The 13,650-nt window shown below is 38.1% G+C and overlaps 1 protein-coding gene across 1 annotated transcript in view; it reads left to right on the top strand.

The window, feature by feature from the left end:
• The window catches only part of LOC140243563 (lanC-like protein 2), a 28,140-nt gene extending 21,746 nt beyond the window's left edge, over positions 1 to 6,394 (top strand). Inside the window, exons 8-9 of the mRNA XM_072323232.1 lie at positions 3,929 to 4,001; positions 6,315 to 6,394. Of these exons, the coding sequence (XP_072179333.1) occupies positions 3,929 to 4,001; positions 6,315 to 6,394 (153 nt within the window). The remainder of the gene's footprint in view (positions 1 to 3,928; positions 4,002 to 6,314) is intronic.
• The last annotated feature ends 7,256 nt before the right edge of the window (positions 6,395 to 13,650 follow it).

Genomic DNA, 13,650 nt, shown 5'->3' with positions numbered 1-13,650 from the left:
TTAAAAGATATCACAAGTTGAAAGTGAAGATCGTGTTTCAAAAGATATAAAACAGAGCCTCTGAGACATATTTAATCACACTTCTACAAAAAGGAGTGTTCTAGAAAACTGCAAAAAAAAACAACCCACATCTTTCCATATATTTTATGATCCCAAATGTATGACTTATGTAGAAGGATTGTTTTTTTAGAAATACCAAAAGCTAAAAATTGACTAGGTTGACCCATTTCACCTATTTTGAGTCCTCGCGTAAAATCTTGGCATGCGACTTTCTGTTGGTTTTGTGATGCACGGTCACGCATATTGCGTGGGTGAAAACCATAATCATAGCACAGGGTGCATTAGAGGGGAGTCTTTTGAAATCCCGTGTGGATGACTACTTGCAATTCCTGTCTCATTTAAAAAACAACAAACAAATAACAAAACAACACCTCAAAACTAAACAAAACACTCACATACGCACAAATATATGTAAGTAACCAACGGAACAATAGACAAAAGGAGGATTCCCTTTCCCCCACCATACACTTCTTTTATTTATTTATTTTTTTTTTTTGTACTATGGACCATCTCTCCTGCGGACCAACAATAAAACTGTCTTTTTCAGTGGCAGTGCCGGTCTCCTGCTTCAGCGTCTTGTACTTAACCCCTATGAAACCACACAGTTAGAAATTGGGTCACTGAGCATCTGTTGAATTGAAAGAAGCCTCAACATTTGAGATTGCAGGCAGAGGACGATGTACAATGTATTTAGATATTGATTAATAGCCTTGTGATACGTAGCGTGCGCCTGTGTGATTACTACCTGTATTTGCATGCAATGTGGAACTACACCTCTTCTGCAACTGGCCAGGCATAGCCCTTTACCTCTCAGATACTGTAAGTTTTCTTTGAAAGGGTTGATATATGGATATGTGGCAAAGAGGGAAAAAAAAATACCCCCTCCACCCCCCCCCCCCCCCCAAAAAAAGAGGTTTTTGTATAAAGCAATAGGTTAAAAGCTGAATTCAATTACCTCCGTGATGCTAGAGTTGTGTGCTTGGCTGATCTTTCTTGATAACACAAGATCTGAGTTTGCCAACATTGTGTATTTTGCCTGAACTGTCTGCATGTTTTTCTGCAGCAGAATACCTTTTGTTTTGTTAGATTTTTCCATTTTGTCGTGGTTGATGTGTCACAAATGTGAATTGATCTTGAAATAAGAGATGACCAGGAATCGATACAAATCTCTGCTCTGCATCAACTGTACTTTTGAGCCATCACTTGCATAATTACGATAGTGCACTGGATTGTCAAAACATGCACTTAGGAGCATAATGGCTGATGTTTTCAGTTTTAAGGATCACATTTTTTTCTCATCTTTGTGTATTTGTCTTCTGCTATGTGGGAATTGATAGGGAATAGTAGAGGCAACAATTTATTGCTGTTCTAACAAAGAGACCTTATCATTTGCATCATTTCATAATATGCTTGTCTTTTGTGTAACCATGTTCGTCTTGTACTAGTCAATCATAGTAAAATACATGATATGTGATTGAATTCTCAAATTAGATGTTATTTTTTATTGTGAGTTTGTTGTTTACATGAGAGATCAACTGTTAGATAAGATGCCATTGACACTGACAGCTGTTTGCTGATTATTTCCATCACTTTTATCATCTTCATGTCATTATCACAATCTATTTTCAAGTAGCATTGATTTTATCTTTGCTGAAGGTTTCGTAGCCATTGTCTTGTATCTTGAGTAGGCACCTTCCGCTGCAATTTTACTGATCTGTTTACGTCCTAAAGACATTGAGATGACATTTTCCCTTTACTAGATGAAAAAAAAAAAAACACAAGCAAACAAACAAGCTAAGATAAAAGAATGAAAGAAAGAGAGACAAACACTTACTTTGAAGAATCTTGAAACTTTGACAGGAGTACAAATCTTACATTCCCAGAATACATGTATGTGGGTAGGGGATGTAGAGGAGGTCAAAACTTTTTCGCAAGTCGGGTGCTATTCATGAATGTAAAAATGTGTTAAGATATCACCTCTGATCCCAACATGAATGTGATGTGCACGCATATTTCTCTGTTGATAACTGTGCTCCACTATCGCGAATTTATTAAAACCACCCGCGAAATTGTCGGGAAGTACTGATTTGTGAAAAATTAGACTCGCTAAATATATGGAGTATACAGAATTTATTCCACCTTACTCATTTCAGAAGTGGTAATTTTCCCATTCTATAATAGCTTTTCCATGTCTGAACCTGCTCACATGAATAATGAGTAATTAGGTTGAAAAAAAAAAAAGAGAAGGAAACAAACAAGCATGACTTGTTTATGGCATACCAGTACAGTTTTCTCTTATCTAACTCAAATCTTGTTGTCCACTGTGAAGGATTTTGAATATTGTCTTCAAATGTACTTCCAGAATAGGATGATGTAAATAGTCTGTATTTGTCCCGCTTCGCCTCCTGAAATAGAAGCATCGAGACTCGTTGTTCTTGAGCAGTGGCAGTCTTAATTGGTCAGCAGGCAGTTGTGTAAAAAAAGAAACAGTCCTTATCAAGATAGTTCACTCTTCCAAATTGTGGTTGAGTAACAACACCATATAAGTTGTATAAGAGGTAGAAAAAAAAAAAAGGAAGTGAAAGAAAACCCCAGAAAATAGAGATACAGATCCTACCAAAATATCCATGCCATATTCTTTGTTAGATCATTGTGGGCTTTGATTCAGAATATGCATTTGCACATTCAGCCAAATTGGGCGGAAAAGGGGGAAAAATGTATCACTGGCAATTAGTTTGCCACACTCCAATTTTTATCGTGCATTCATTTACTGTAAAACATGATATTTTTGCAGCATGAAATTTTTGCGAATGGGAGCCGACAGCCTTATTCGCAGCATGAAATTTCCGCGAGTTGCCTCCAACATTCAATGCATATAGTGTAGACAAGATCTTTAGCATGCATTTTAATTTAGGGAGACTCGGCTCTCACGAAATTGAAATGTACACGAGCGTTCCCTGTTTTACAGTATGTATTTGGACTGATTTTGTTGATATGCCATGATTGATGACATGTATATTACAGTTAACATGTGATAATATATGTGAATCTTTTCTCTTTCTTTCTTTGTTTTTTGTAGTCAAAACTATTTCTTTCTTAATTTCTCATTTCCACCGGATGCACCAACTTTCTCCAGCATATGACATTCTCAACATATCATAAAAACAAGAGAGAAAATGTCACACAGGAGAAGATTAACTCTTTATGTACCATGGTGTCAACCCCCTGTGTGCCACATTATTCTGAGACATACTTTGGGAAAACATTCTGTTCTTCAAATCTATGCTACTTTCATAAAGTTTTGTTACCCTGGAAATGTAATGCACAAAATTGTGCAGAAAATGTGAAGCTTTGCTTTGATGTAAATTGTATGACAAATCTATGATTGTTTTTTTCTTTCAAATGACCAGTAGCTACATTATTGTAGAGGCATGACTTTTGCACACAAAACGGTGGCACAAACTTAGAAAATACTCGCAAATCCAGTAGAGAACTACACTTGATATTCAATCACCACTTCAAATACAAGCTACCATGACAGGAATGGAATTGCGAGAAATGCTTTTATTGTTTGGCAATTTATCGATGGGTTTGGCCTGGTTTGTGGGTTTGAGCAAAATATGCGAAGTTGGCATGCTGTCGACTGAGTCGGACATGCGAACGTGGCATATAAAGAGTTGGGGGATGAATGGCATGAAAAAGAAAGTAGATTTCTATGTGATTGGAGACATAAAGTCATTAAAAACCAGGCGAATTTCTTCCTCTTGAACAGAGACTACTCCAAAATGGAGCTATTCCTGCAGTTGCATTTGATGAAATTGTGTTGGATGTGGCTGAATGCTTAATCAGTCTCCTTTCTCTTATATAGTTTGCCGAGTGGTGCATGGATTATGGAAAACATGGCTGCAGGGTAGCTGACAGGCCCTACTCACTAATGGAAGGTGAGCTGGCCTTTGACATGGCCGCTACTGTATACATACAAATTATCAAAAATGCTCGTCCTCCAGCTGGTAAAGGTCATTCAATTTTTAATTTGTGTGTGTGTGTGTGTGTGTGTGTGTGTGTGTGTGTGTGTGAGTGTGTGTTTGTGTGTGTGTGTGTGTGAGAGAGAGAGAGAGAGAGAGAGAGAGAGAGAGAGAGTGTCTGTGTGTTGCATTTCTGTATCAGATTTGATAGTCTTGTCTACTCAGAGATCAGAAGGAAGATTTTTATACCGCCAATATGGAGTGTCGCCAGAGATATGATGGTTTCAGGTTGTCCCTCCGTCCTTCCGTCTGTCCGTTTATCCGTTCATCCGTCCTTCCGTCCTTTCGTCCATATTAAATCGGTTTTGTGGATGACATAACTTAAAAACTGTTTGAGGTATGAAAGTGAAACTTGGTATATCATGTATTTATGAGTGGACGAAGCTGGATCCATCAACTTGTGGGTTCACACTCAAGGTCAAAGGTCATGAGGTCAGGGTCAAATTCTAAAATTTCACTTTTTCCCTTATATCTCTGCAATGCCTGAAAGTATTATCATGAAACGTTGTGTATACCAGATAAAAATTTTCTAGGCAAAGTTATAGGCCAATGGGGACAAAGGGGAATTTAAAATTATTTCTAGATGATGATTATTGTTGCCAATCATGTGAAAGAAGAAAAATGGGAGACGCATGAGAAAGGAAATGCATTTGATACAGGGAAAAGAGGATAGTATTCATATTTCATAACACAGTGAAGAAGAAAATGGGATTATATAAAGGGAAGAATAGATGAAAAAAGTCTTAACCCTAACTTACCTGGGCTATGTAGCGAGCTTGAATTCCTGGGGGGGGGGGGGGGCATTGTGGCCCCCCTTCAGATCTCGGCCGTTGATCGCGTGATCGCCGCAAAATTTTGCATGAACATAAAGCCGGATGTAATCTACAAGACTGTTGAGCTAAATTTTCAAAAAATTTGCATTTTCTATTTTAGATCAATTAATTATGCAAATATATGCAAAAAAACCCTCATTTTCGTCTGTAATTGGCTTATAAAAGCTTATGGAATGCTGATTTTTGGTGTAAATATTCCTAGTAACATTCCGAACATTTGTGCGTTAAAAAAATTTCAGTATCAAAATTAATGTCTTATGTTTTTTATTGTTTTATCAATTCTTTATGTATTTCCTTGTTTTTCGAACTTTTGTTTTTGTTGTTTTTTCAGCAGGATTTGTCACACACATTTTTTGAAGCATAATTATACTAAGATAAATTGATTTCAGCCATTACAATTAAAAATATGAATCTTTATGAATTAATTGAGAAAAAAACCCCACAATTTGTATTGACTTTGTACACAAAATCATGGTTTTGAGCAATTTTGGGGTTGACGAAAGTTTTTTGAAGGGGCGTGGCTTCGGAATGGTATGCCCGGGTGCGACAAATTTGGTCTCAAAAGACTTGAAATTAAAAAGTCACCAAACGGCGTGGTCAAAAAATTTTGCGCGCCGGAATGGTTGCGGAATTCATCGACGGGGGGGGGGGGGGGGGGGGGGGGCATTATGGCCCCCCAGGTAAGTTAGGGTTAATGGAAGGAGCATGAGGAGAATAATGATAGCTGGAAGAATTCAGCAATGATTTAGGGAGTATTTGGTAATAAAGAATTTTTTTTTCCATGCTGCTTTTTGTCCCTTGTTTGTGGCTGTGAAGATGATGTAAAACATTTTAACAAAATGAGAGCAAAAGACAGGAGCAGTAAAAAACAAGCCAATAAATGTGTGATATGCATTGCATAATATATGTGATGTATACATAGTTGTTTTGACACACCTATGTCCTTTTGTTGTGCTTACACAATATGATTTATATCTGTATGTATATACATATATAATATCTGTATGTACAGGGGCGGATCCAGGAATTCCGTAAAGAGGGGGCGTGTTTACAAAATTAAAGGGGGGGCGCACGCACCCCTCCCCCCATTTTTTTCTTTTTATTTCTTTTGTTTCAACAAAAAATAAAGGGGGGCGTGCGCCGGTTGCGGTCCTCCCTGGATCCGCCCCTGATGTACATGTTATAAGGTGAGAAGGTGTATTTATATATAAGAAAAATGAGAAGGTGTAACAGAAGTGGGAAGACATGAGAAACAGGAGCATGTTTACAACTGGGAAGAAAACAATGACTGAAAGAGAAAACTGATGCCACACAAACTATCATGGTAAAGAGACGAAGAACATGAATCACTTCCAGATACTTTTCATGAAATCATTCCATGTGTTTTGTCCTTCAGGACTTGCCGGGACAATCTACTTCTTGTCGGATCTTCTCAGTCCTTCACAATCAAGGTTCCCTGGTCTCTACACCACCTGAGGCGAAGGAGCATACATCCTGGCCCCCCTCTCATCAGATACCACCTGAGGCGAAGGAGCATACGTCCTGGCCCCCCTCTCATCAGATACCACCTGAGGCGAAGGAGCATACATCCTGGCCCCCCTCTCATCAGATGGTCAGCCATACACATACTATGGCTGTTCTCAATTCTATAGTGATACCCCCTTTAGGGAATGAAATGGGTTAGACTTTGGCCCCCTATCACAGGCCTTTGGAAGGGAAGCCATCAAAATACCCCCCACCCCCCATCACAGGTTTTTGGAAGGGAAGCCTGCAGGTGTTCGTACAAGCAGCCTGAGGTACATGCAGTTCATGTTGCAAAATGCCCTGTGAAAAAAAAGGCCAGCCTGCTATGCTTTGCAGCAAAACATGTACAGCATAAAGCACATTCGGGAGAATTGGGGCAAACACCAAGTAGCCGCGCACTACCCCTATTTCAGAATCTGAATTGACATTGTGGTGTGAAACTAACCCTGTTTGGGACCCCATTACAGGATTGTTTGGGAAAGATTTAAAAACATGTAAGTCAAAACATTTTGGGGAAAAATACTTATTTCAAAAATTTTTCAGGACTTTTGATACCAAACTGAGCCCCTAAAATATACAAATATACCCCTTTCCAGAATAATTGGGAACGCGCACATGCAGTACAAATGACCACCTGGGGGGGGGGGGGGGGGGAGAGGGCAGAGCATCAGAAGAAAAGTCAGCAATTTCTGTGCAGTGTGTAGTCTCTATTAACCCTAAAAGGGCCGGGGGGGTGGAATCCGCCCCCCCCCCCCTCGACGTTTCGCGCTATAATTCTGTAACGCGAGAAGGCCTCGTCACGAGGCTTCTTGACTTTCTCGCGCAACTTTTGAGACCAAATTTGCAACGTCCGCGCATACCTTTGCGAAGCCACGCCCATTTTTGTAACGGAATGTCGCCCCAAAACGGGCAAAATTTTGTGATTTTGTGTACATTTCCTATGGAAAACGGTGCTCTGTCATGAAAGTCATAAAAACCTGATTATTTTTACAATTAATCACTTTCATTGATTAATTTTGTGCTAATTATGGTAGAAAAGTGGTCAGTGACAATTTCCGATGAAAAAGCAAAGAAAAAACAAAACTTGAAAAACAGAAATACATAAGAAATTCTGAAAACAATAAAATACATAAGAATTGAAATGAGTTTTGGAAGTTTTTGTGATGTACTTATTGTTGAATATGCTAAAACAGATTTACAGATCAAAAATTAGACTCTCAATGCTTTTAATTAGGCTAAAATATCACCTTGAGCTTAATTTGCATAATTAATTAAAATTAGAAATTGATTGTTTCAAAAAATCTTATGACACAATCTTGTAGATTATGACGCGGGTCTCACGCATGCAAAATTTCATCGCGATCGCACCTCCGATGGCCGAGATCTCAGGGGGGGGGGGAACTTATTCCCCCCCCCCCCGGTCTGAGCATAGCCAAAAAAGCCCGGCCCCTTTAGGGTTAAAGGCTGGACATTGCGTCACTTTTGCTATGTACTCGCATGCCACGTATTGCAGTGTGAGATGCCATGCCCCATTTCTCGTTTGTGCGCTGCACTTTTACGAGAATTTGCTATAGAAAGTACAGTGGACTTCATGACACTTTTTGCTACTTCTCGGTCACTTCTTGCCATCTGTTACTACTTCTTGATCCTAGTGAGTGAATATGTTGTACAGAATTGCATGCAAATGAGTGGCTGAAGAGTCCCTGTCTTTGTTTGTTTGTTTGTTTGTTTTTTTAATATATGATTATTATATATACAATGTACAGTGCACTCCCGTTATAATGAACACAGTTATAATGAAATTCCAGTTTTAATACAACTTAGTGAAAATTTTGATAGGCCGCAATGTTATCCACACTATGTATTCTTATCATTTATTTGTTCGGTTATAACGAAATTTCGATATAACGAAAGAAAACTGCCGGTCCTGAGGACTTTGTTATAACAGGAACCCACTGTACAATTTTATTAGTGTTATTCATTTGAGTGTGAAAAACAGTGGAAAATGCCTCTGGAATGATACTGTAACGACTGGACTGTCCACACCATGCGGCACTTCCCCATACGTCACCTGTCAGAACATGCACACGCCGTCCACAGTCATTCATGGGACTGACACACAATGATTCTTCAATTTAGATTAAATTAATGTCACTATCTCAATTCTTTATTGATGATCAGTTATGCATAGTACCAAGTAATCAAATAATCACATTTGACTTTTCATGCAATCCAGATTCGTGTAGCTTTATCCCGATTATCACTGCCCAGTATCTGTGTCAGTTCCGTGACCTTGCCTGTCACCCCGCAGCCCACCTAACATATGCGGCAGCAAACCACCAATCCGTTACAATTATTGCTTGTTTGTTTGTTCATCTGAGAAGATGGCTAGATAACTCATATTCAGCTATTAAAGCTTGGTCTTCCATGGGTTCCAGGTGGATGTACCACTATTATAACTCACCTTGTTTCTCCACCAATAATTGCTGCTGCACATATATGTACAGGGTTATGCAACAGGCAAATTGTCCTACATGCATTGCTTGAAATATTGGTATTAATTCATTCATTTATATGATATACAAAACAAAAATTGCATACGGTTGAAGTTTTCAATGACTTGCAGTGAAATAAAAGAGATGGAAAAAATACCTGATTGTCATGGCTAATGTACAAGCTGCGCACTCGGTGTCAAAACATGGTCTCTTTTGATATTCTTTGTCACTCCAATGTCACTAAGGTTCATTCACAACAGGGAAGCATTGATTTCATCTACATGCATTTTAAATCATACTTCTCCTTATCTGTAAATATTTCAAGTGCATTATTCCCATTCACTTGCGTCTCTGAAAATTTATCATAAAACATAAGTATACAAAGTGAACCAGTGAGTATTCTGAATATTTGTGCTTATTCACTTTCCCTTCTTCGTCATTGTATTTTTAGCTTGCGGCTAATATTTGTTTGACATAAATGCGGCCTAGAGAGTTAAGTGCCGATGAAATACATTGTATTTGAACTATAATCCATTCTATTATTCGCATGCTGTTTCAATGTCGCTCTCTTTACAGAATTAAAATCATGATGTGAAGGCCTATTTACAAGGAAGGTTGATATACGATGTATACTGTTAGTGGTTACTATCTGAATGACTGCGAGTAATTATATTCTCATTGATGGATTAGAAAGCCCTTTCTGTAGAAGGAGTTGGTAAAGCATATTCAGATATATTGGATCTCATGCTGACATTTTGAATCAAGTTTTGGAACAAGTGCATGGTAATAAATAACCTGCTGGAAACTATGTAACAATTTCAGGCTATCTTATCTATGCATGAGTTGCGTATATATATATATATATATATATATATATATGTGTGTGTGTGTGTGTGTGTGTGTGTGTGTGTGTGTGTGTTTGTGTGTGTTTTCGTGCGTATCTGTGTATGTCTGTTATAGTATGCTTGAAAAATAGAACAATCAGATCCACTGGAATTGCGTAAAAAAGTCATTAAAATCAAATGTGTCTTTGCGATGCTGATCTGGCGCAAGTAGCTCTGATGTAGATATTGTTGACGAACCCTTCATTTACATGAATGAGCACAAACGAAGTGAAACTGAAATGAGTATACAAACAAATCTACCAGCGGACTCCGGAAATATGTCGGTACGCATGTATAGGGCCTATCTGTATTCACCCCACTTCTATTCAAACGCTTGCATTTGAATAAATTTGCGGAATATTATATGGCATCGTTGAACAATTCTTATCTCTTTCCGTTTCTGTGAAGGGGAAATGAATTGGTTAGTGGCAGCAATTACAACATACTTGGAAGACAGCCATAATTACACGCCTGCTTGCCTACCCGAACATATAACCAACGACTACATGCAACGCACGAAACTTCTTAATTTTCATTTTATCAGTCTTCTTGTCCTTTGTCCGGCAAGTACTTATTAACCACTGTATAGGTAAAACTCTAATTTTGTAGAAAGGATATGGCGGTCAATGGTGGTTGAAAGCTTTTAAGAGGTCCGTGAATACTCCGCAAGAATCATTACAATTCTATTGTAAACTTTCGTCAGGCTCTTAGATGTAATCAGTAAAATATATCACACTCAATAAAAGCGGATTTATTTTTTTTGTTAAAAAACCAGACTACTCAGGAATTCATATATTCCTTTTTGTAAGAAAGTCGGGGCACAAGTAGTACATATACTACAGTACGTCTTTCAAGCCATTTAGCAACAAAAAACAACAAAAAACAAAAACAAAAAAGAAAAATAGGAAGATTAGCAACCCGTCAGCATTTTATTCCCAGGATTATCTTTTTAGAACAATGGAACTATTTTCTGCTCAATGGAACAACACCAGTCCTTAGTAAGATACGAGTATTAAGATACTACATAATTGATCAACGGTATAATAGTCGAATGCATTCTGTGACGGAACGAACTCTATCCCACTAGTTTTTGATGTTTTAATCAAAGAAGATGTGTGTGTGTGTGTGTGTGTGTGTGTTTGTGTGTGTGTGTCAGTCAATGAGATGTCACTGCATAATTCAGCGTCATCTGTTTGGTAAAATACGGATTTGTTTTGTTCTCAAATGGGGAAATATTGAAAGACTATATGATATCCAAAAGTTCTGGGTTTTTATGCCTCCGCCACGAAGTGGTGCCGGAGGCATTATGTTTTCGGGTTGTCCGTCCGTCCGTACGTACGTCCGTCCGCATTCGTTTACGCGATAACTTGAGTAATATTGACTGGAATTTTACCAAACTTGGTCCAAGTATAAAGTATGATGGGGCAATTACTTGATTAGATTTTGGGTGAAATCGGCCAAAGGTCAAGGTCAATGTCAAATCATGAAATTGTATCCGTTTACGCGATAACTCAAGACTGGATCAAGTAAATTTCACCAAACTTTGTTGGAGGATAATGTATGATGGGACAATTACTTGATTAGTTTTTTAGTGAAATCGGACAGAGGTCAAAGGTCAAAGATCCAGGTCAAATCCTAGAATTTATCTGTTTACGTGATAACTCAAAACTGGATGAAGCAGCTTTCACCAAACTTGGTCCAAGGATGATGTATGATGGGGCAATTAGTTGAGTAGATTTTAGTGACATTGGCAAGAGGTCAAAGGTCAAAAGGTCATGGTCATATGCTAAAAATGTTGCTATTTCCCCCATATCTATGCAATGCCCAAATGTATTTTCTTGAAACTTAGTGTAGACATGTACTTCTGCGTAAAGATTCTCCAGAGAGAGTTTCATGTCATAAGGTCAAAGGTCAAAAGGTCAAAGGTTAGGTGAAAATGTTGCAATATCACTTTTCTCGCAAATGGTTCAACGTATCTTCATGGAACTTGGTACATACGCATGTAGTGACTGGCAGCGATTATCTAGGGAATTTAGGGGTTATGGGTCAATAGTCAGGGGGTCAGAGGTCAATGTCAACGTCAACTACTCAGAATTTTACTATTTCCCTCATATACTAGTATATGCAATGCTTGCATTATTAGTTTTAAAACTTGATATATACATGCATTACCTAATGGAGATTCTCTGGGAAATTTCCAGCCAGAAGGTCAAAGGCCAGGTTTCAATGCCCCCACCCCAAATCTATTTTGTACTGTAATTGAATACTCTTCATACCTTGGAAATTACTCAATGCATACACTCATAAAAGGGTCGGTCAGAAATCAAGTAAAAATTCTCAATTCCCCAAATATGTGTACCTGGACTCTTAGACAATCATAGCAAACCAAGTTCAAGGAAAGTGAACATTCAAGATATTTCTGACAAACCTGTCATTTCAATATTTTGCCAGTTATGTGAAACTGTCATCACACATTGTGAAGACATTGTACTATACACCTATTGGGAGAATCATGCATTATGGCGGAGGCATCAGTCGCCATAGCGACATTTCTAGTTCTATTCTGTAATTTGATAAATCATTGTTAAAACTGCTCATCAGATAACTTTCCCTCTTTTCAAAATTCAATGTTTATAATATTATATAAGCTGGAAGTATCAGTATTTGGAGAACCATACATACATGCTGCAATAAAAGAAATAATATTTTGGGTATGTTCATTAAAAAGCATTCCACATTGTGTAATATACACTTGACAAATAATGTATTGAATATTGAATTTCATGTGTAACATTCAGAGCTATTCCACCACACACTTTACCTGAAGGTCTACAAGTACGAACAAATGAATAATGATCGATGTTGTAAAATTCATTTTTGAAGAAAATCAGATTTCATGCACTTTCATATCAAAACTGAACTCTAGTGAAGCAAGAAGTGTAGAACAATAGAACTATGTTCTTTAGACTTTTTCGGATGTGGCATGAAAAAAAAAAAGACAGATCAGGATTAATAACGACGCGCTTTCTTTATTACAGAAATGTGTTAATTTCGACAAGATGCGGAATATAACCTCTCGACTTTGGTCATAGTCGGGTGATCGGTGACTTACTGAGTTCCTAGAAAAGGAATTAATCTTTACAGATTCCATTTTACTGACATTGATTTAGTGTAAATAAATTGAAGTAATTATGAACAGTCAAGGATAATTCATTGTCATCAATTAGTATGGCAGTGCATCAGAAGCTCAGCTTACACAAAGCCACGTCTGGGTAGAGGAAGAACGCTCATATGAATTTTAGAGACCTTCCTATAATTTTCCTTAGTACATAATATACACTGTATTTGCCTCTTCACAATTCTATTATTGCAATTTCCACCCATCTACTATAGGCAGTATTGTATTTGCTTGGTTCTTTCTTGTTCTTTCTCTCTCTCTCTGCCTCTCTCATCGCCTCCCCAGGTCGTTTCTCAGAGTTGATTTCTATTAAGAAGGACGTCCAGAGTCCTCATAGATGCTGAATATACAGTAGTTTTCTTCTCTCTCTCAATTTCCTTAAAATTAATATCAACCGGTTCTGGCAGTCTCTACAAGATACAAGTTTCGCTATGATGGGCCGTGGTTTTCAGGAAGACGGGGTAGATCCCACTGGAGGTTCCGGACGATGGCGGCGGATGAAGTGGCTTCTGTCTACATCCGCCATCTTTGATGGGGTTGGTACCAAAGCGGTTGTTGGCGATGTCACATGCAACTTTGTTGGTATCCTCTATTTCTCATTCAAGTAGGCAAACACCGAAGCTATGTCTAGATTCGGACCGTAATTTACAG

This window comes from Diadema setosum, chromosome 20, assembly GCF_964275005.1.
Source record: "Diadema setosum chromosome 20, eeDiaSeto1, whole genome shotgun sequence".
Taxonomy (NCBI): domain Eukaryota; kingdom Metazoa; phylum Echinodermata; class Echinoidea; order Diadematoida; family Diadematidae; genus Diadema; species Diadema setosum.
The sequence above is the reverse complement of the archived record's forward strand: the minus strand, read 5'-3'. Positions and strand labels throughout refer to the sequence as shown.